Here is a 20,344-nt window from a genome sequence, read left to right as displayed (position 1 = left end):
GTGCAAATCCCGTAGTGTTTCGCCTATATTTCCTTCTATGTATTTTATGGTTTCAGGTCTTATGTCTAGTTCTTTAATCCATTTTGAGTTGATTTTTGTGTATGGTGTGAGGTAGTGGTCAAGCTTCATTCTTTTGCATGTAGCGACCCAGTTTTCCCAGCACCATTTATTGAACAAACTTTCTTTGCTCCAATGCATAGTCTTTGCTCCTTTGTCAAAGATTAGTTGACCATAAATCTGTGGGTTTATTTCTGGATTTTCTATTCGATTCCATTGGTCTGTGTGTCTGTTCTTGTTCCAATACCATGCAGTTTTGATGATTATGGCTTTGCAGTAGAATTTGAAGTCTGGGAGTGTGATGCCTCCATTTCCTTCTTTTTTTTTCAGTAGAGCTTTGGCTATTCGGGGTTTTTGGTGATTCCATATGAATTTCATCAATAATTGTTCTATTTCTTTGAAGAATGACATTGAAATTTTGATTGGAATAGCATTGAATCTGTATATTGCTTTTGGTAGGATGGCCATTTTAATAATGTTTATTCTTCCAATCCATGAGCAGGGGATGTCTTTCCATTTCTTTGTGTCTTCTTCTATTTCTTTTAACAGTGTTTTATAGTTTTCTTTGTATAGGTCCTTTACCTCTTTTGTTAGATTTATTCCCAAATATTTGATTTTTTTTGTTTCGATAATAAAAGGGATGGTTTTTTTGATTTCTTCTTCTTCAGATTTATTGATTGTGTATAGGAAGGCTACTGACTTTTGCGTGTTGATTTTGTATCCTGCCACTTTACTGAATTGATTGATGAGTTGAATTAGTTTTTCTGTGGAGATTTTGGGATTCTCTATGTATATTATCATATCATCTGCAAATAGTGATAGTTTGACTTCTTCTTTTCCTATTTGGATTCCTTGGATGTCTTTCTCTTGTCTTATTGCTCTGGCTAGGACTTCCAGTATTATATTGAAAAGCAGTGGTGAGAGTGGACATCCTTGTCTTGTTCCAGATCTTAATGGAATTGCTTTCAGCTTTTCACCGTTGAGAATGATACTGGCTGTTTAGCCTGATATATTTAAAGGCTTTTCTCCCTCCCCTCTTCCTGATGACCAGATCAAGCTTCAAAAGCAAGATCCTATCCCTAGTATCCCCCACAGAAATACTACTTGCTTTTATGTGTAGAAACCACCAGTGCCAGGTCCTGTTCTGTCCTTACGGAAGGGGCATCTTCACCATCCAGAATTTCGTTTTCTGGATGTTCAGTAAGTCTGTTTTTCCTCAGTGTTTGGAATTGGCAGGCAAATTCCTCAAGGTTCTAATCTGAGAGTTGACATTTGTTCTCACCTCCTGGTGGCACAGGAAGGGGCCAGAAACGCAGACAAATGCTAGAGCCCTTCAGGCAGCATTGTGGTGGCTCAGGGACCCTGCAAAGTCAGGCTGGAGCAAGAGAGCATGAGCCTGGGCAAAGGTTCCTGGGCTGCTTTCAGGGCACTGAAGGTTCCCTGCAGCAGTTGCTTCAGAAAATTGAACCTTTTAGCCCAAACCTCAGGAACCCACCAGAACAGGAGGAGCCTGAGATTCTTCTAATTCCCATATTAGAACAAAAATCAGATACTAACAAAGAGATACCCCTTTCCTCAGAGATTTCTATTTTTTTTAAAAGATTTATTTTATTTATACAAGAATCAGGGTACAGGCCAGATGTGTGGGAGGGTGAGAGGATTCACTGGAGACAGAGCGGGGAACAGAACAGGCAGACTGACAAAATTCACTGTGGAGGGGAGCAGCGGGCGAGATAGGAGAGGTCTGCTGTGCCATGTGGATTTCTCCGTGGCTAGCTGGGATGGAACTGGCACTGCAGAAGCTGCAGGCAGCTTCACAGTGCGGCGCTCAACCACCTGTGCCACCAGGGAGGCCCATCCTTAGAGATTTCTTTCCCCTTTCTCTCAACTCTCATTCAAGCGTACCATCTTGTGTTCTTGTCCCTCAGAGCTAAGTAAGTTACTAACAAGGTACAGCAGATTTTATATAATGACGTAACAATGACAATGTAAGGACTATTGATGGCTGTTTTGCTTGTACACACGGAGACAGACACACATGCATTCACACGCACAAATGCATGCCCCAGGGGTCCTGTGGTCCAGTAAGTAGGTTGGTCCTGGGATGACCCAGTTAAGTACCTCCTCTCCTGCAGGGATTATTAGAGCCTTCATGTTCATGTCCCAGACAACAGCGCAGGATGCAGTGGTTGCCTCTTGGGGTTCTTGCAGTCGCTTGGGCGAGAACTCTGAGCCCTGGTTCTCCCTTCCCTGACCGGCTTCACTGAGAACAGTTTGGACTGTACAGGACCCTGCCGGCCACTAGATGGCGGTGTTTCTCTGCAGCAGGGGGACTGCCCGGCCCTCAAGGTTGGGCTAGCTGAGGCCACGGCCGGGCTTGGGCATACATTCCTCAGGGATGCCCAACTCTAAAAAAGCAGATCAGGCTTTGTCAGTAATGATCTGTCACATGCACAACATTCAGGGCATTAAACATGGTATTTAGTAGATTCACATTTGGGTGCTTTTTGTGAGTCCCAGTGTATTTAAAGAAAACTTTAATAAATATAGGCTGTAGTTTCAGAAAACTCAGACTCTAAAAACACAAATTAATAAAACATGCTGATTATGCATATGACAGGGAATTTTTCCTTGGTTGGTGTATCATTAAATCAGGGAAAATTGGGAGGAAGGAGCTGATGTTCTAACCAAGATGTTGATCTTTAGACATTGGAAGGCTGGGAGCAGAAAAAAGATTTTGTTTGTTGGTTGATTTGGGGGGTTCCAGTGAGCTCCAGTAAGCAAGAATTCTCTGCCAAGTAGATCTGTCCAGCCGGAGGGCGCTGCCCTGTGGATGAGGGAGCTGCCCAGCTCAGAAGTGTCGTCTCCAGCTGTATGCCCTCCGCCCCACCCCACCCCCGCCACCATCAGCATGTTGTTGAGAGTAGTCCTGGTGTTTGGGAAAACTGGATGACAGCACCCCCAGGTCCTCCCTTCACTGGGGCCCTGTGACTGCATGACAATCAGCGCCAGCCACTCTGCACCATCTATTGGGAATTTCAAGTCCCTCAAGTGGGACACTGGCTTTGCCTGAGCAGCTGCGATGCTAACTTAGGGGGTGCTTTTGATTGGGGTGATTTTTTGTGTCACCAGATGGCACAAGCTTTTAGGTATACAAGTGAGAGTGACAAAAACACATTTCAACTGTTCTCAGTAGGATCTTCGCCACAGGGGGAAAAAAAAAGTAGGATAAAATAGCTATAAAAGGTTAAGATAGAGTATAATCATGTTTACAATATTTAAACAAACCACAAAGGGCCAGAGGGTGAATCCCACCCTAATGCTTTCGGGTGGAATTAATATTTATCTGTGTAGACTGTACTGAGTTTTGTATTCACAGTTGTCATTTCTGGGGTGACCCCCTGAACTTAGTTAACCACAGAATGGCCAGGGCTCTGGAATCTTGCAAACGAGGGTGGGGGTGACTGCAATACTTTCCCCTGTGGAGAGAAAAGAGGCAACTGGCTGGCTTATTGTTTCCCCCATGCAACCTAGAGCCGAGAAAAGTTATAACGATAGACAAGGTAAGTACCTTGTTAGCAAGGTACGTTCCCCGGGTTTAAATAAATGGGGGTTGTCAGTTCAAGGTGATAGGAGCCTCAGTGTGTAAAAAAGTGTTGGACAGCTCATTTTATACATGTTCTTGATTTACCCCCCGCCGCCTCCCTAGACCTTCATCAGCCCAGACCCGAAGGCTAGTTGGGTGCCCTAGTGCTAATCATGCTGAGAAAAGATCTCCCCTGGCTCCTGTGGGGGTTCCTACGCGCATCCCCAAGAGGACAGGCAGGGCTCTCTGCGGAGCTTTCGGAGGGAAACAAGGCTGCTTCCTCGTGAGCTGAAAGCGAAAAGTAATTAGGAGTTTGCAGTGCCTGTGAAATTCTGACTTTGACTGTTCTGTTTCATGCTGGCACCTGGCAGCGTGTGGGAACTACTGCCTCAACAGTAAGTACAGTAAGTCCCAGCAGACTGCGAAAGGGCTCTGGGCCCGTGCCAGGGCAGCTTTGGCCAGGCTGAGGGCACAGTGTGTGCCAACCACATGCAGAGGGTAATCGGGGTAAGTGTTGGGGGGGAGGGGACTCTGACACATCTCCCAGGGCGATGGGAATCCTCTCTCCAAAAGCACCAGCCCTGACAGCTCATTTGTCTCCCAGCTAGACCTTGTTAGCACCGGAGCTCCTGTGTTAGGGGCTTAGCTGGCCGGGGCTCTCCAGAACCCTTTGAGGCAATGCCTGTGGAGCTTGTGACAAGCACGTCCTGACTATTCAAGGAGTTCAGGAGAATGACTGTTGGCTACTGGCCCATGTCCATGGCCAAGAACAGCAGGAACAGGCCTGCCTCTGCCTCTCACCCTGGGGGACAGCCAAACCCCACAGGGGCACTTGGTTACAGTGAGCCCTGGGAAGTCATCTTGGATATCCGTGCTCCTCTCTCTTCTCAGAGCGAATAGCCTGAAATGCAACGCCTGCATCCCGTCTAAGCGCTCCCTTTGACCTGAATTTCTGTGTTCTTCTTTCTCTTCTCAGCTTGCAATCACGCCTTCTCATTTCTCGTTTTCTTCCTCTAGATCTCGCCCTAGAGGAGAGCTCTGTCGCCCCTCTCCTTGCCTTGGCCCATGACTTCCTGTGCACCTGTCTCTTCCTCCCCCCCCCCCCCCGCCTTCCCCTCCTGTTCCAGGGCATTGCCTTTCTCTACTTCTCCCTCCAGCTCTCTCCTTCCTGTTACCCTCTGTCCACTTTAAGCTCTGCTCTTGTTCTTGTGTCACCTTTCTTTTCCCCATCTCTGCTTTTCTTCCTTCTTTTCCCTTCTTCCTCCTACCTGCTCTCACCAGAAGGGAAAGATGCTGGTGGTGTGACCCAGGATTTTAAGACATAAGAAGCAGTCATCTCTGTCCCTGACAGACCCTCTGGCATTGCCAACAGGAACTTCTACTCGGTGACCCCAACATACTGGGTTTTGGACTTTGCTAGTCTCTCTCTCTCCCCTGTGCCCTTTCTTCCCTGCTCCCTCCCTGTCCCCCCTTTAGAAGCTAAGTTTAAACTCTGTATTTTTCCTATGGTCAAGCAATTATACATTTCCTACTAGGGTGTTAAGTCCTCAGTTCAGCTTTGCTACAATCCCAAGGTATCTTTGTGAATCTTTCAATTATTTTGTAAGCTGGATATTCCCTCCTGTTTCGCACATGTCTTTGGAAAAGATTGATTCTACCTTAATTTTTTTAACTGCCATTTCTGTGTCTTTCTAAAGAGGAAAGGGTTGTAGCTGCTATCTCTCTAGTAGAAACCTAACAAATTATTCTCAAGATATAACCCCAAGCACAGCTACTTAACCTACTCATTTGCAATGTACAAAATATATAAAATTCTCCAGGAAATGAAGTAATGAGAAATTGAAAAGTGAGAAATATACATCTAGATATTGGAAAGCAAGAGTGGACTGCAGTTGGGGCAGTGGGAGCAGAATTAAGTAGAGCAAATCTAATTCCTGGTCTATTTCTCTCAAGCTGTAGGGCCTTGGGCAAATTTGTTCTGTTTTCTGTGCCTCATTTTTCTCTTCTATAAAATGGGCATGACCAAGCCTCTCCTTGTTCCTTCCTCCCTGCTACCTCAGGAGATGGTAGTGAAAATCTTGTGAAAATAGGTTTGGAAGGTGATTTGTAAAAACAAAAGTCAAAGCTTTTTTCCTCGCACTCCATCAGTCCCTTTGAGGTCTTGAGTGATAAGCTTCTGGGGCAGATGGGCTTCAAATAAAGAAATCCTGATGGGCCTTGTTTGGGAATTATTTCCTCTGTCTCCCTTGGAGACCATCTAGGGTTATCTCCAGTCACTCCCTTTGTAGCTCAAGACCTACTCTTTGCCTTCCAAAAATAATCAGGCACAGCTCACTTTCAGCACTTTGCAAGCTCTTCTCAGTGATCTGAGGTCAATAATAGTGACAGCAAGTCCCCAGGGAGGAGATAAGCAGAGACACCAACTCTAGGTCATCAGCCTGGGTAGCTGGGTACATGGTCAAGTGCAGCCAAAAGGAAGGGGCTGACAAGTTGTTAAAGGTCATATTTTCAGGGCTGATTTTCTTTGTATTTTCCTAGCACATGGTTAACTGCTGGGGTCAAGAGAGCCACCTAGCACATAACCTCCACCTTCTGTTCTCTCTCAGCCATCACAGAAGCCATCGAGATTCCTCAGTTTATCGGCCACAGTTACCTGATATATGACAATCCAGATATCCTCAAGAGGTAATGAGCTTCAACAGGTAGCGTCCTTATCTTTCTGTAGGTAGATTTCTCAATATCTTTATATTATCTTATATGTCAGAAGCTAATCTCAAAGAAGGCAGTTAAGCCATAGCCTTGGGGCAGGGGTGGGGAAAAGTAAGGAGGTGGAGAAGGACTCGCCAAATAAACAGAAACTAGAACAAGACAAAACAAATCTCAACCAAACTTGAAAAATCCAACCTTTCTACCTTTCATCCATTGCAAACAACCTAAACCTTTCCTCTTTAGAGGGCATAGAGGAGGGGTATGCGCAGCCCCAGGAGTTCCAGTGCTCAGACCTTGAGATGGAATGAGAATGCATGTTCCTGAAGGCAGGGCAAGGAGGTGATTCCCCAGGCAGGCAATTAGCTTGGTGCTGTTCTAGGCCCTAGAGCCAGCACTCAGAGTTCAGATGCTTCCCAATCAGACGAGCAATTCCAAGTTCATTTCTACCTTACAACTTTATCAACAAAGGTCCACTGTTCATTTCAACTTCTGGTCAGTTCAGGAGAGGCCCCTCATCTCTCTCTGTGTATTTATAAAAGCATGACCAGGGATGGTGCTCTATCTCAGTCATGGCTTTTAATCCTTGGCGGCAAAAGCTCCAAGCTTCTGGTTTGGACATGCCTGTTTGCATAACGAAGGAAAGGCTGGCTGTAGGCAAAATCCTCAACCCAACAAAGTGTCTGCTTGGGGTTCTGCTGCTTCCTTCTTTTCCATATCCTAGTTCTTTGTAGTTTTTAGTGTGCCATCCCCCACCCCACTACCAGTCTAGTCATTCTAGAATTTTCTTTCCTCCTCAGGTTGACTGCATATTAACATACTCAGGCAAAGCTTTAAGCTGAAGGTACCTAATTCTTAGGATGGAGCTGATGGCTTTTAATAGAACAAAAGTGGTTGAGAGACATTTTCCTGGGGCACTGGATGTCCTGATAAATCTGAACCCATATCAGACAGACATTATTTCATTTCTCTAATCCCAGGTGGTATTTATCTATGTTGTGCTGGCATGAGACCTCACACAAAATGGATTTCCAGTCAAGAGAGACCTTATACTTTTTCCAGTTGTTTCTCCCAAAAGATGGAAAGCTCTTGCCAGCACCAGGGTTCATGGTGCTTTCAAATTTTCAGGCTCCTGGTGCTTTGTAAGAAGCACTGGTTTGAGGAATTTGGTGGGTGGAGCAGCAGCTCCAATTGCCCTTGTGTGCGTGTGTGTATATGTGAAGCTGCAGGTGAAAGTCAAGTTCAGGGTTTATATCAATTAGATGTCCTTGGCTCCCAGTAACAGAAATCTTAGCTCAAATTCGTAAACATGAAGGTTATTTATTATCTCATATAATAAGAGTATCCAAACTCAGACTGTGTCTTAGGCAGATTAATTCAGGGAATTAACTGCATCATCGAAGGCCCAATTTGTTTCCTTTTTTTTTTTTTCTTGTTATCCTCAGCATATTCTCCAAAAGTCACTCCTTGAATGTTATAAGGCCACTGTAGACAAGGTGCTTATAAAATGACTATAATGATGTAGAATATCCAAGGGAAGTGAAAAAGATTTTTTCCCTTCCATGTAACTCTTTTTAAAAGGGAAGGAAATTTCCTAGAATCCTCTTGGTAAATTTCCACTATCTCATTGGACAACCAAACACACAAGTATGGTTCCCTTCCCAGCCATAGCTGTAGGGCCTGAGATTGAACTGCCTGAGCACCCTTCCTACTCCCAGTTTCCTGTTCCTCTCTGCCCTGCCTCTGCCCCCACACATCTCAGGACCATTATCCCTTCAAACCATCTTCTCCATCTGAGATTATGCCCCCATATCCTGTTGCTTCTTCCTTAAGGAAAGACTGACCAGCCATAGCACAGTCACAGAGAGAGCAGCCACCAGCTTGAACCTATAGGCAATGAAGGAGCCCACTTTCTGTTGAGGTGTGGGGGACACTTTCCCAAGGGCCCTTGCGTAACAGGATGGGAGAGAGGGAAGACATGTATGTATTGGGGGTATTGGCTGAGACCATGGCATTGCCAGCCTGCAAGTCTGTGACATAGCAAGCTCTCTCACCATATGCAGAGAGGGAGACACAGCTACCAGGGACATCCCATGCCCTGGGCAAAGTCCTGTGGTGTCACTCCTGGTGGTGATGCCATTTCTAACCTCCTGGCAATGAGTGTCAGAAATGCCAGATGGTGTGGCTTGGAACTAGGCAGGCAAAACTGGGATTACTCAGAAATGGATGTTAGTAGAGATTGGTTAACTTGGTGAAATTATTTGTGTATTTCCTCCAGGGTGTCAGGATCAAGATCAAATGCATTTATGAGGTTTAAGACAACTTCCAAGGATGGCCTATTGATGTGGAGGGGAGACAGCCCCATGAGACCCAACAGTGACTTCATTTCCTTGGGCCTTCGGGATGGAGCCCTGGTGTTCAGGTAATCCCATCACTAGCTGCCTTGATGCTTTTCTCAGACAGTATAGATCATTCCAGACAGAGTGATGTAAAAATGAGCCAGGACAGTGTTTGCTGGAATTGACTGATGCCTGAGGCTCCACGTTTATTTGAGGCTCTTGGTCTTTCTTCCAGAATCATCTTTCAATCGGCAGTGAGCAAACTATAGCCTGAGTGCCAAATTTGGCCCAGTACCCATTTTTGTAAATGAAATTTCATTGGAAGACCGCCAAACTCATTCATTTATACACTATCTGTGATTGCTTCCATGCTGTCTGCACACTTGAGCAGTTCCAATAGGGATGTTATGGCAAAGGTGAAAACATCTAATTCTAGCCCCCTACTGAAAAATTTTGTGGCACCATTCTAGTACCTTATTGCCATATGCTCCCCACTTGAAAATTAGGAAATAGTAGAAAGAGGATTTTGTTACAGCCGCCTGGAATGTGAGTTCTCAGCTCCATGCTTACCAACTCAGCAGACCTAAAGACTCTGCTCTGAATTAGCTGTGCAGCCTTGGGAAGGAGAAGCCCTGCTCTCCAGTCTCCCACTCCAAGAAAGAACAAGCATGACCCCTACCTCAACAGGTGTCCCCCACATAGGAATTTTTGTAAATGCTTCTTCGGTGATCTTGAAACAACAGTCCGGGAAGTTCTTATCTCTTTTAAGTGAATTAGGACTGTCCTCAGGTTTGTCAAATGGGTGGCTAGGAAGTTACTCAATTTTCTGGACAACTTTCCCCTACACTCCCCACTAGAACAGGTGGGAACCGAGTCTCCAAGGAGCCAAGACTGCCCTATGTTATGCGAAAAAGCTATACTATGGGGGGAATGTGATAACATCCTCACTCCCGGGTAGACCAGTGCTTCTTAAAAGTTTGGTGCCTGGACCAGCAGCTTCAGCATTACCTGGGGACCTGTTAGAAATGCAGATTCCCAGGCCTCATCCATGAACCACTGAAAGAGAAAAACTTTTGGTGCAGGGCCAACAATGTTTTTCTAGGTGATTCTGATACCTGCTAAGAAGCGAAACTACCCCTCAGTCTCTTGACCATCTGCTCCAGGAAATTCTCTGACTTTCCTTTCTCTAACCTCCCCTCTCCCCTGACTGGCACAACTCTCACTACTTGATATAGAATTGAAATTGATGAAAGAGAGCTTTAACCAAGCTACAGCAAAGATGAAGACGTAATTCTAGGCCTCTGTGGATCATGTACTGAGATTACTGATAGGGTAACATAATGTATGCCCTTTTTAATTAGAATGAATGTTTTTTTAGAGAAAAATGGCATTTGTTCAACCTCACCCTTTTCCCCAAGTAACTGAGCAGGCTAAGTGTGAGAGAGTGTCATGTGTGGGGACTTTGGAGAGACATGTATGGTTGAGGTTAGAGGCTGACTCCTGAGGCAGCTTCTTACCATCTCCACCCCTTTTACCCTGCTGGTCCAGAGGTCACCCCCAGCTCTTCACACCCCTTTCGGGCTGACTGCCGCGAAGCCATTTTCTTGTGGTTTTCCTGTGGTTAACCTCGCCACGGCCTCAAGTACTCAATCGTGCCCAGAAAAGGGAACTGAAACAGTAGCTCATTCTTGGGTGGGAGGCCCAACTTCCCCCTGAAACCACCAGCTAAAACCCATTCACCGTCCTCCCCAGCCAGATAGGGAAACCCGATATGCGCAGGGGCCACCCAGCAACTCCCCTGGGCTCCCACACCAGCCCTGGCCAGGCGCTCAGCCGCCCCCCACCTGTCGGGACCCCAGAACCCCTTTTAACAACTCCATTTCATCCCGGATGTAGTTCTTATGTTACCATTTCTTTCTCAAGTTTCTGAAAATTGGCCCTGTGTTTTCCTCGTAAGCGGGAGCCTGGTTGTAAGCACAAAGGATAGAATGCTTAGCCAGCCAGGCCTGGAGCCACAGCACTGCAGCTCGGCGCCCCCGTCCGCTGGGCAGTATCTCCCCTCATCCATCACCCCACACCGGCGCGGGGAAGCACTGCGCTTGGCTGGGCATGGAGAGGAACTGGAGAGCAAGCCTGTGGTTTCAAAGTGTCAGCAGAAGGTGAGCCAGCGGGGAGTTGGTTCCGGAGTAGATTCCTGGGTCTACCCCTCAGAGATTCTGATGGAGTAGGTCTGGGTGGGGACCAGACTCTGATCGGAAATAATCACCCAGCTGGTTCCAGGAATCATGCCCTGGAAACAGGGTTGGAGGAGGTCAAAAGCATGGGCTTCAGAGCCAGATGTGCCCAGTTCCCGTGACTATGAGATGCCTGCATGCTCCTCAGCCTCGGTGTAAAAGGAAAGGCTTAGCTGTGAGGACTGAAGGCATTGATTCATGTAAAGAGCTTAATGCAGGATCTGCCAGAGCTAGTTCTTCGTGCTAATGATCATTTAAAATGATTATCTTTCATTGAGTGTGTTCTATGTTTTAGAGATTCCTACCTCAGATTGATCACATATGTATGGAAATGAGCTTCATAAAACATAGCTGCCGTAACTGTTATTATTAGGATTTTTAATAAGAAGGGGCCCTGCCCTTCAGCAGCCTGTATTGGTGAAACCAAGTGTGAACTGGTCCACAGGGTAGGTGGATCATTTTCTGAGATTTTGGTATTCCTTCCAGGGTCAAAGCAAACAACTGGAAATGTAAATTATTAAAATATATTCTCAACTTTCTTTCCTCACCTCAATGCTGGGTTCTTTTGTTGATTTACTGCTTGAAATTAATAAGAAAGAACAATGAAACGCTAAAAAAAATTACTTATGGTTTTGGTGCAAGATTAAGAAGAAGAGAGAATCAAAGAACTCAGCTAAGATTGCAGTTTTTGGGTTTCTTTTGGTTTCTTTTTGTTGGATGATTATAGGAGACTATAAACCCAGGAGTGGGCTTGTGAAAAATCCCTTGATGGACGATCTTTCCCACTAATTTTCCATGTGACCTTGGTTACATTTTCATGCAACAGAGAAAGGGAAGAGATCTAATAGCAGCAAAGATTTAGACCTGTCTCTGTAGGTGCAGCACCCAAGAGGCTCCCAAGGGGCGCCACCTGGTGGCGTTACCTGGTGCCTGAGCGTGGTGCTCCCCTGGAGCTTTTCCTGCATGCCACTGAAGTATTCCACTTAGAACAGCATAACCAGTTGTGCTCACCAAATTCACGAGACATTGGTAGATAAGACATGCTTTCATTTGTTCATTTATTCGTATGTTTTTACTTTTTAAAATAGTGGGGTACAGTTTACATAAAGTGACCAAGTTTTAGGTGTGCGGTTCAACAAACTTTCAAACATGTAAACACCTGTGTGACCACCACCCAGAACAAGGTACAGAACATTTCCTACACCCAGGAAGGCTGCCGCCTTCCTGCGTTAAGCTCCCATGTTCATGTCTTGTCATGTATTATATAAAAGAGATATTCCAGAGTCAAAGATCAGCATTGAAGATGTGACACCCAAGGGTCCTTGGTGTCTCCCCAGACAAGAATTTCACAAAGTACCAGAATGAGTCAGCAGCAGAGTTTGGAAGCAACAGGACAGAGGCAGGCAGTGGGCACCTCAGGAATCTAGAGCTACTCCGAGCTGTAAAGCAGTAGGACTTTGAAGGGATGTTCCTTTCTGGATAGTGAGGGTCCCTCCGTATCATGTAACCTTGCTCCCATTGCTTTCCCTGATTCCTGGGCTCACTGGGACTCTTTTCCAGGGAGGGGAACATTGTAGTTCAAAGACTCTTCCCAAGGCTCCAAGACCCGCAGACCTTATCTGGTCCTTGAAACAAAGAGTTGCCCCAGCTGGGCTGAGGAAGTACAGAAATGCAGCTGTGCTCCTGGGGTGGGCGGGAGCCCTTTTCTATCCCTGACATTAGGGTGTCTGGAGAAATGGGAAGTCATTTGAAGAATCTGAAATCAGACAGAGTGGGGGTTGGAGAAATCAGGCCACTGAGATACCAAGTTGCCCTACCACCCCCTCCTCTAACGGCTGGCGTCCCGTCCGCTGTCACTGAGACTCCCTCGAGCATTCTGGCTCTTTGCATGAACAGCGGCACCATGAGGCCGGAGCACAGAGGAGAAAAGCCCATTCTCTGTCAATGGAAAAAGTTTCTATTCACTGGATCACAGTTATGCTCCAGTCCCGTGTCCCTGCGATGAATACCCAGGTCACCTTCACTCAGATCTCAACGTACCAGACTTTGGGTTACACATTTACCACCTGCTCCTTTACTCGCACACGTGACTGCTCTTCAGGAGAGGCTTAACTGTTGGTGGCAACTTTCTCCTATTGCTAGTTCCTCCTGATACACTGTTAACCCTGAGGAGGAGCTACATGAGGTACTGTGTATATTCGGGGCTGGGGTGGGGGGCTTATTTTTTTGGCTCCTACTATGTGCTATGCTCTTTATATGTATTATCTGACACCCTGGGATGCTTTGGGGATGGTGTTATTAGCCTGATTTCACAGGGGAGGAAGCTTAGGCTCAGAGAGATAAAGCAGGTTGCCCAAGGTCACAGCTTGGCCTCGGCAACATGGGGCACCAAAGCAGGTCAGTGTGAGCTGAGCATCTGTGCTTTTTGCGTGGCTCTGAGCTGCCTCCCAGGAAACTACTGGAAACCATGCAGAGTCACCCAGCTAAGTGTCTGCCACCCACTCTCAGCCCCGCCCCACGTTCATTTATTTCTTCAGCAAGCATTTGGCCACTACATAATGAACTCTGAAAAATTCCACCTCCAGGCTGCTTCCTATCAGGAGGCACTTGGTGTGGGAAAATTCATTCGAAAACAGTGGATTTTTACAAGGTCAGAGTGACGCTTTGTCCTGTCACCCAAATGCTATTCTTAGTTAAATGCCTACGAGCCTCCCCTTTGAAAGAAAGGGCCTATGGTGCTTTCCCTGGGGAAGCCAAACGTTTTCTCTTCTTGTTCTTTTACAAGAGCTCAGTAACTAGTCCAGGCTTCCTCTCAACATTGTAATTTCTGGGGCAGGGAGGTAAAGGACAGAGCCGTACCCACCCGGTGGAACACATTTCTTTTAAAAGCACATGGGCTTTATTCCGTTATGAGGGAAAGGCCAGGCATTTGGTCCAGTGCCCAGGCTAGAGTAGTCACTCACTAAATATTTGTTGAATGAATTAAATTAGAATAATTGAATGAACCCTGGACTAAGAGGGCTGTTTCTCTCTGGTAAACAACATGTTCGTGTCTTCGATACGCTTTGGGTATCAGGGTGTCTGGAAACTGACCATGAAAATGGAAAGCTAATAGGTGGACCTGAATTCAAAGTAAAATGGGGTGGGGTGGGGTAGGGGAGAAGAGGGCGGGGGGCAGGTGGCAGCAGATAATATGCCCAGTTCTACATGTTAACTTTGAGATTTTAGACAAATTCCCTTAATCCCTTTGGGACTCTCTTCTGCAATGTTCTGTTCTGTTTTGTTGTTTTGTTTTTTTTTTCAAAGTAAAAACACATGTATCAGTTTCCAAGGATTGCTGTAACAAATTACCACAAATTGGGTGGTTTGAAAGATAGAAATTTGTCCTGTCGCAGTTCTGGAGGCTGGAAGTCCGAAATGCAGGTGTTAGCAGGGTCGGCTCCTACTGGGGTTCTGAGGAAGACTCTGTTCTGTGTTTCTCTCCCAGTTTCTGTGGTGGCTGACAACCCTGGTGATCGTGGCTTGTGGAGGCCGCCTTCCAACCTCGGCCTCCATCTTCATAAGGCCTCTTCCCTGCGTGGCCTTGTCTGTGAGGACCACAGTCATAATGGCTTTAGGCTGCTTGACCCAGTGTGACTTCATCTTAACTAATTACATCTGCAAAGACCCTCTGATCTGAATTTGGGACAGGGACCTCATTCAACCTAAAGCAACATTAGAAAGTCCTTCTTGTTCTTTATAAGACGCTGATACACTTTTTTAAAAAATCAACTTTGAGGATGTAATGCCAATTAAAATAAACCAGTCACAAAAAGAAAAAAAATACTGAATGAGTCCACTTATAGGAGGTACCTCAAATTCATAGAGCCGGAAAGTAGAATGGGGTTGCCAGGGACTGCCAGTACTGGGGCGTGGAGGCATGTTGTTCAGGAGGGATAGTTGCTATGTTGCAAGATGAAATGGGGGAGATTACTTATACAACCAAGTGATTATTCTTAATACTTCTGAACTGTACGCTTAAAAATGGCTAAGATGGTAAGTTTGGTCATGTATATTTTAAACACAATTATAGATAAAAAATATTTATAATCATTCATGGCCTCACCTGGAACTAATGCCTTTATTACCATGTTTTGCTTTGTGTTAAGAAATCCATACTCTGCATCCCAAACAATTTTGCCATGAGAACTGCTTGTGAGTGAGCATCTGCTGTGGGTCATTCTTTGATTCTGTGCCCCATCTTGTTCTCCTCTGATGCCTTTAGCTACAACCTGGGTAGTGGTGTGGCGTCGATCATGGTGAATGGCTCCTTCCACGATGGCCGGTGGCACCGTGTCAAGGCTGTGAGGTGAGAGCCAATGCGGCAGAGACAGAGCCATGGCTCAGCAGAGATGAGGTGTGCTCTGCATTCCCTCTGTCCTGTTCCCCAGGGAACCTGCTCTCCTCATTCAGGGTACCATGCTCCCAATTCCCACCTGTGCCCTTTACTGACATGACAGGCCAGAGAGGCTGAACCCCCACAGGCTCACTCAACAGCAGGCTTATGGATAAAGAACTTTTCAGTGGCTAACCTGGAAGAGGAGCTCATTACCTGTGAGATCTAGAAGTCTCTTCTGAGAATAGAGATCAGGTCCTGTGGACCCTACAGGATGCTTCAAATCTTGTTATGTAGGTAGTTGCCCACTTCATTTTTCTGACATTACATTACCTGAACCTTAGAAGCCTTGTGAACCCTGCCCTTTCACATAGTTACCCCTCACAGAGGTAGCTACCCTGACTTTTGATTAACTTTGGGTGAATCATTCCCTTTCAATTGTAATTTTGATGCACATATTTTTAGAAAGTATCTAGCAAGATACAAAAAAAAGTCAATCTTGTCATGGTATCTGTGATGGAGCTGGCCTTGCTCAACCCCATGTATTCCCCAAATAGGATAGAGCCAGGAAATGCTACAAGGTGAATGATGGGTTAAAAGCAAGAAGATTGCCTTAAAAACTTTACTTGAATTTGAGAAGTTAGAACCTAAGCCCTTTCTCTGCTTTCTATAAATATCACACTGCTCATTCCCTATCCCTGAAAAAATAATGAAAGCTAATTTTCTGGAGAAAGTAGCCTAGTGAGTGTCTGTAGTGGAAGATACTAGGTATAACTAAATGCTGGTCTATTGTACACTATATAAATAAAGACTGGAACTATGTGAAAGTTCATATTTTAATATTAATAAGCCTATAATTTCTCCCCAATGAATTCTAAAATGCTGATATCAAAGTCTATACCCTACAGTAAGAAGAGTAGAAAATCCAGGTATCCCTCAAGGAAAGGACTGAGCCAGATTCATCAGTACTAAGAAGTCACAGTCAACAAACTCATCCTGGCACAGAGTTTACAATCCACCTTGCAATGCCAAAGTGAAGTTGTAGTCTAGGATCAACAACAACAACAACAAAATCTCCAACTTAAAAATGGGTATCAGAACAACTAGACATAACAAAGCAACTTGGAGGAAACAGAATACAAATGAAAAAAAAAAGATAAAAAATTGGTATCATCAGAAAGATGAGAGGCTATTAACCCAAGAAACAAAAACCGTGTGCTACTGAAAAGGAACATTAAAAGATCAGAAAAGAACTCTTTCTAAAATAATTGTGGTCTAGAGATACAGCCCCTAAATATATAGAAGCAGGTACATTTTCTTAAAGATGTTTTATTGGGCTGGATAAGTTTGAAAACCAACTTAGAAAAAAGCAGAGCCCTTACCACAGATAAACCCCTCCACCCCTGTCTTCAGAGTCACTTTGGAGTGACTTTGTGTGTCCTTTAGAAACGTATAAGTCATTTTTTGTTCTCTGCTAGAGTAACCCAACCTTCTGCCTGCAAAAACTGTTTCATTGGCTTGCAATTGTATCTAGAATAACATCCAAACACACGTGTGTCACCCTGTCCCCAACTCCCCACCTTTTAAAGCTCTTCTCTATTCCTTCTCACTTTCAGGATAAAGTCTAAACTGCTTTTGATGCCCTCCACCATCTGCTGCTGCCTTCATTTTTCACCTTTCTGCTCCCACCTCCAGAATTCTCCACGCTTAGTGTGTACTGGTCCCCGTCTCTTCTACCTCTGCACTGCATGTTTGTTCTAGTCTTCCACTTCACCAGATCTACCCAACCTTGAAAATTCAGACAGAATATCCTTTCTTAAGCTTTGTCTGACCCTATCTCCAGTAACCATCTCCTTCCTAGTCTAGGCCAGAATCTCCTCCCACCTGGTACTCTTCCACCACAGAATGCCATGCAATTTGTTTGTCTTGTCTTGCTTAGTAGACCATAAACTCCTGAAGGCCAGGAATTTGTTTTTGTTGTTTTTTGTTTATTTTTGCAGCTCCATCATTAGCATTTTGCTGATTCATAGTGGGTACTTAAGCCCTTTTTTGTTGACATGAATGAATATTTGAATGAAGTTCAAAAACTGGTGTGGTTTTATAGGGATGGCCAATCAGGAAAGATCACTGTGGATGATTATGGGGCCAGAACTGGCAAATCACCTGGCATGATGAGGCAGCTCAACATCAATGGTGCTCTGTATGTGGGTAAGTGACCTTGAACCAAACCCACACTATGCCGATGCTTTTGCCCTTGAGTCCTTCCTTGCCATGATGTTGCTCCTCAAAGCCGTGTACTTGCTGTCTCAGTCAGATACTTAGAAATCAGGAAGCTCTCCAAATATTTCATTCTTCCATTTTCTGAACTTCTGACTCATGCCTGAGGGGGCAGGAAGTTCTTAGATGCTTTTGTGTTTTGGACAAATCCACCAGGAAAACCATGCTTTTCTTGTTTATAGAACAGGAACCTGTTAAATATAGCTCCGTGTATTTTCTCTGGGGAAGGAAGAGTTTTCATTCTGGGCCATCTCAGAATTAAAATGAGTGGTATTTCTATGAATAGCTTAGAATCAGCCAGTCTGTTTCCATTAACATGAAAAGATACCGCTATCCATGTGATCATATCTAAAAGTGAACTTACTTAAAAGAACTCAACACTGGTATATTGTTTTTGGTTTAAGATACCATCACCTTTAACTACATACTACCTTTGTGTGTGTTATATAATATTTCAGAATTTACTAGCTATTATTTGGGTTTTTTAAAAAAGATTTATTTATTTATGCATACAAGAACTGGGGTACAGGCCAGAGGTGTGGGGGGTGAGAGGATTCACCAGAGACAGAGTAGGGAACAGAACAGGCAGATTGATTGAAATACACTGCTGAAGGGAGCAGCAGGTGAGTCAGAAGAGGTCTGCTGTGCCATGTGGGTAGCTCCCTGGCCAGGGATCAAACTCATGCTGTGGTGGCTGTGGATAGATTCATAGGTTGCGTGTTAACTCCTTGCACCACCCAGGAGGCCCTATTATTTGGTTTTAAGATGCCAGTTGGGTCAGAAATCACACATGGGGAATTCATTTGTAATATCTGGTTTTATATTAAATTGATCGAAGTCAACCTGTTCTTTCAAAAATATGCATTAGACAGATGTGATATACTGAGCAGTTTGAGAAACCCACAGTCCTTACTTAGCCTGTCAGCCAAGGGACGCCATGGTCACTAGACACTTAAGTCTCCTAAAGAGACATCTTCCCTTTGGTTCACCTCATCTCCCTCTTGTTTCTTGGCAGGTGGAATGAAGGAAATTGCTCTACACACGAACAGGCAATACATGCGAGGCCTCGTGGGCTGCATCTCTCATTTCACCCTCTCCACTGATTACCACATTTCCCTCGTGGAAGATGCCATGGATGGGAAAAACATCAACACTTGTGGAGCCAAGTAACACCAGTTGGCCTTGCCCAAGGGACAGAGCCTTCTATCCTGGGAATCCCAGGGGGCCCCACGACCCTGCCTGATGTCATCCACAGAGGCACGGGGACCAGGTGTACTTCCTCTCATCAAAGAGAAAGTATACCCTGATGAGAAAAAAGAACCAAGACGGGAATTCCTGCGTGGCCTTTCCTGCTGACGCTCTGTGGGCCAAACCCAGCGGAGGATTACTCAGTGGCGGAAGCATCAGACTTTGTCCATTGAATGTGTAATGGCTACTAGAGGTCACACATCAATGCAAATTCCAGAGCCTGCCTGCAGTAGCTCCTTGACTGTGTTGTGATTCATAGTGTAAAAAAAAGAGAGAGGGGGGGGGGACCTGAAGGTCAGTATTAAAACACTTCTCTCCTTCTCTGACTCATGATACTCTTCCTGACAGCAGAATAACTGTGTGACCTTGAACCTCGAATTTCTCACCTTGGCTCATGAATTAGAATTAACCCATTCTAGTCATCACTGGCTCAATGTGCTCTGACTATTCCATGAACATGTGGACATGGGGAAACTAGACAGAATCATAATCATAATATTGTGCCCTAAGGTTTACTTTCAATGAGCAATCCCTACTTTTTCTAACACAAATCTAAGAAAATAGGCACCATGACTTTTTAGCTGTCATTTTGTATGTGTATATTTTTATAGCTGAAGATTGTCCACAAAGTATACTTTTTCAAGTTTGGGTGGACAACCCTGAATTCTTTGCACATTTCCTAAAAATTTTCTTCCAAAGGAGACATGTTTGGACCCTTGGTGGTATCTGTGGAAGCGGGTAGGTAAGTTGGGGTAGACGCTTTTCAGTAAAGCTGGTGGCTCAAGGAGATGAATAGAAGGCTTTTCGAAATAAGCAGATGAAAAGGAAACGTGTTACTGAGGCGGGTCACTACTGGTTTTGTTTTAAGAGCAAGCTTGAATAAAGGAGATGAAGAAGACTAAGTCCCATTCATTTGGTCATTCATTGTGGACATGGACCGGTCTTTGCAGAGGGCAGATCCAGACACGGACACTAACATAACCTGTGCTGTCAGCATGACCTACCCACGTGGGCAAGAATCCCGGGATCTGGGCCACTGCCTTCTAAGCCATCAGCAATGCCCCTTTGCCAGTCACACGTGACCCTGAAGACAGCTGGCTCTCTGGCCAGATTCCCATGCCAGGGCTCACTGAGGGAAAGGTGAGAGCGCTGCCCCCAAAGAGGCGGAAACGCGATCCAAATCACACAGGCGCCTATAATTAGTCCGAGGCGTGCCTCTGCCCCTCCTGTGCAGCGTTCATTCAGGGGAGACTTTTGAGTTTTATGCAAAGCACAGTTTGGGGCACATAAAGAATTCTAAAAAATGAACAGACAAGTCAGAGGCAGTCACCTTGGGGTTCAACCTTCTGCCTCAGGTCTTTACGACCCTTTGATGATGAGGATCCTTCCAACAAGAGGAATAATGGTAATAAAATAATCATCCTCCCCCTACATGTCACTTGGAGAGTGCAATTTGGAGAAAGTCACATGGTAGAAAGTGGGTTTGTCAACTCCCACCCATCCTCACCTCAACACCGTTTCC

General features: G+C 45.2%; 1 protein-coding gene across 1 annotated transcript in view; it reads left to right on the top strand.

Moving 5' to 3' along the window:
* EGFLAM (EGF like, fibronectin type III and laminin G domains) overlaps positions 1–19,735 on the top strand; it is a 147,773-nt gene extending 128,038 nt beyond the window's left edge. The window contains exons 19-23 of the mRNA XM_037530083.2: positions 6,250–6,328; positions 8,628–8,771; positions 15,187–15,270; positions 17,402–17,505; positions 18,590–19,735. Coding sequence (XP_037385980.1) covers positions 6,250–6,328; positions 8,628–8,771; positions 15,187–15,270; positions 17,402–17,505; positions 18,590–18,744 — 566 coding nt within the window. The 3' untranslated portion in view covers positions 18,745–19,735. The remainder of the gene's footprint in view (positions 1–6,249; positions 6,329–8,627; positions 8,772–15,186; positions 15,271–17,401; positions 17,506–18,589) is intronic.
* Positions 19,736–20,344: the final 609 nt, after the last annotated feature.

This window comes from Talpa occidentalis, unplaced genomic scaffold (assembly GCF_014898055.3).
Source record: "Talpa occidentalis isolate TD23 unplaced genomic scaffold, MPIMG_talOcc4v2.1 talOcc4.6, whole genome shotgun sequence".
Classification (NCBI taxonomy): Eukaryota; Metazoa; Chordata; class Mammalia; order Eulipotyphla; family Talpidae; genus Talpa; species Talpa occidentalis.
This window is presented reverse-complemented; position numbering and strand designations above follow the sequence as displayed.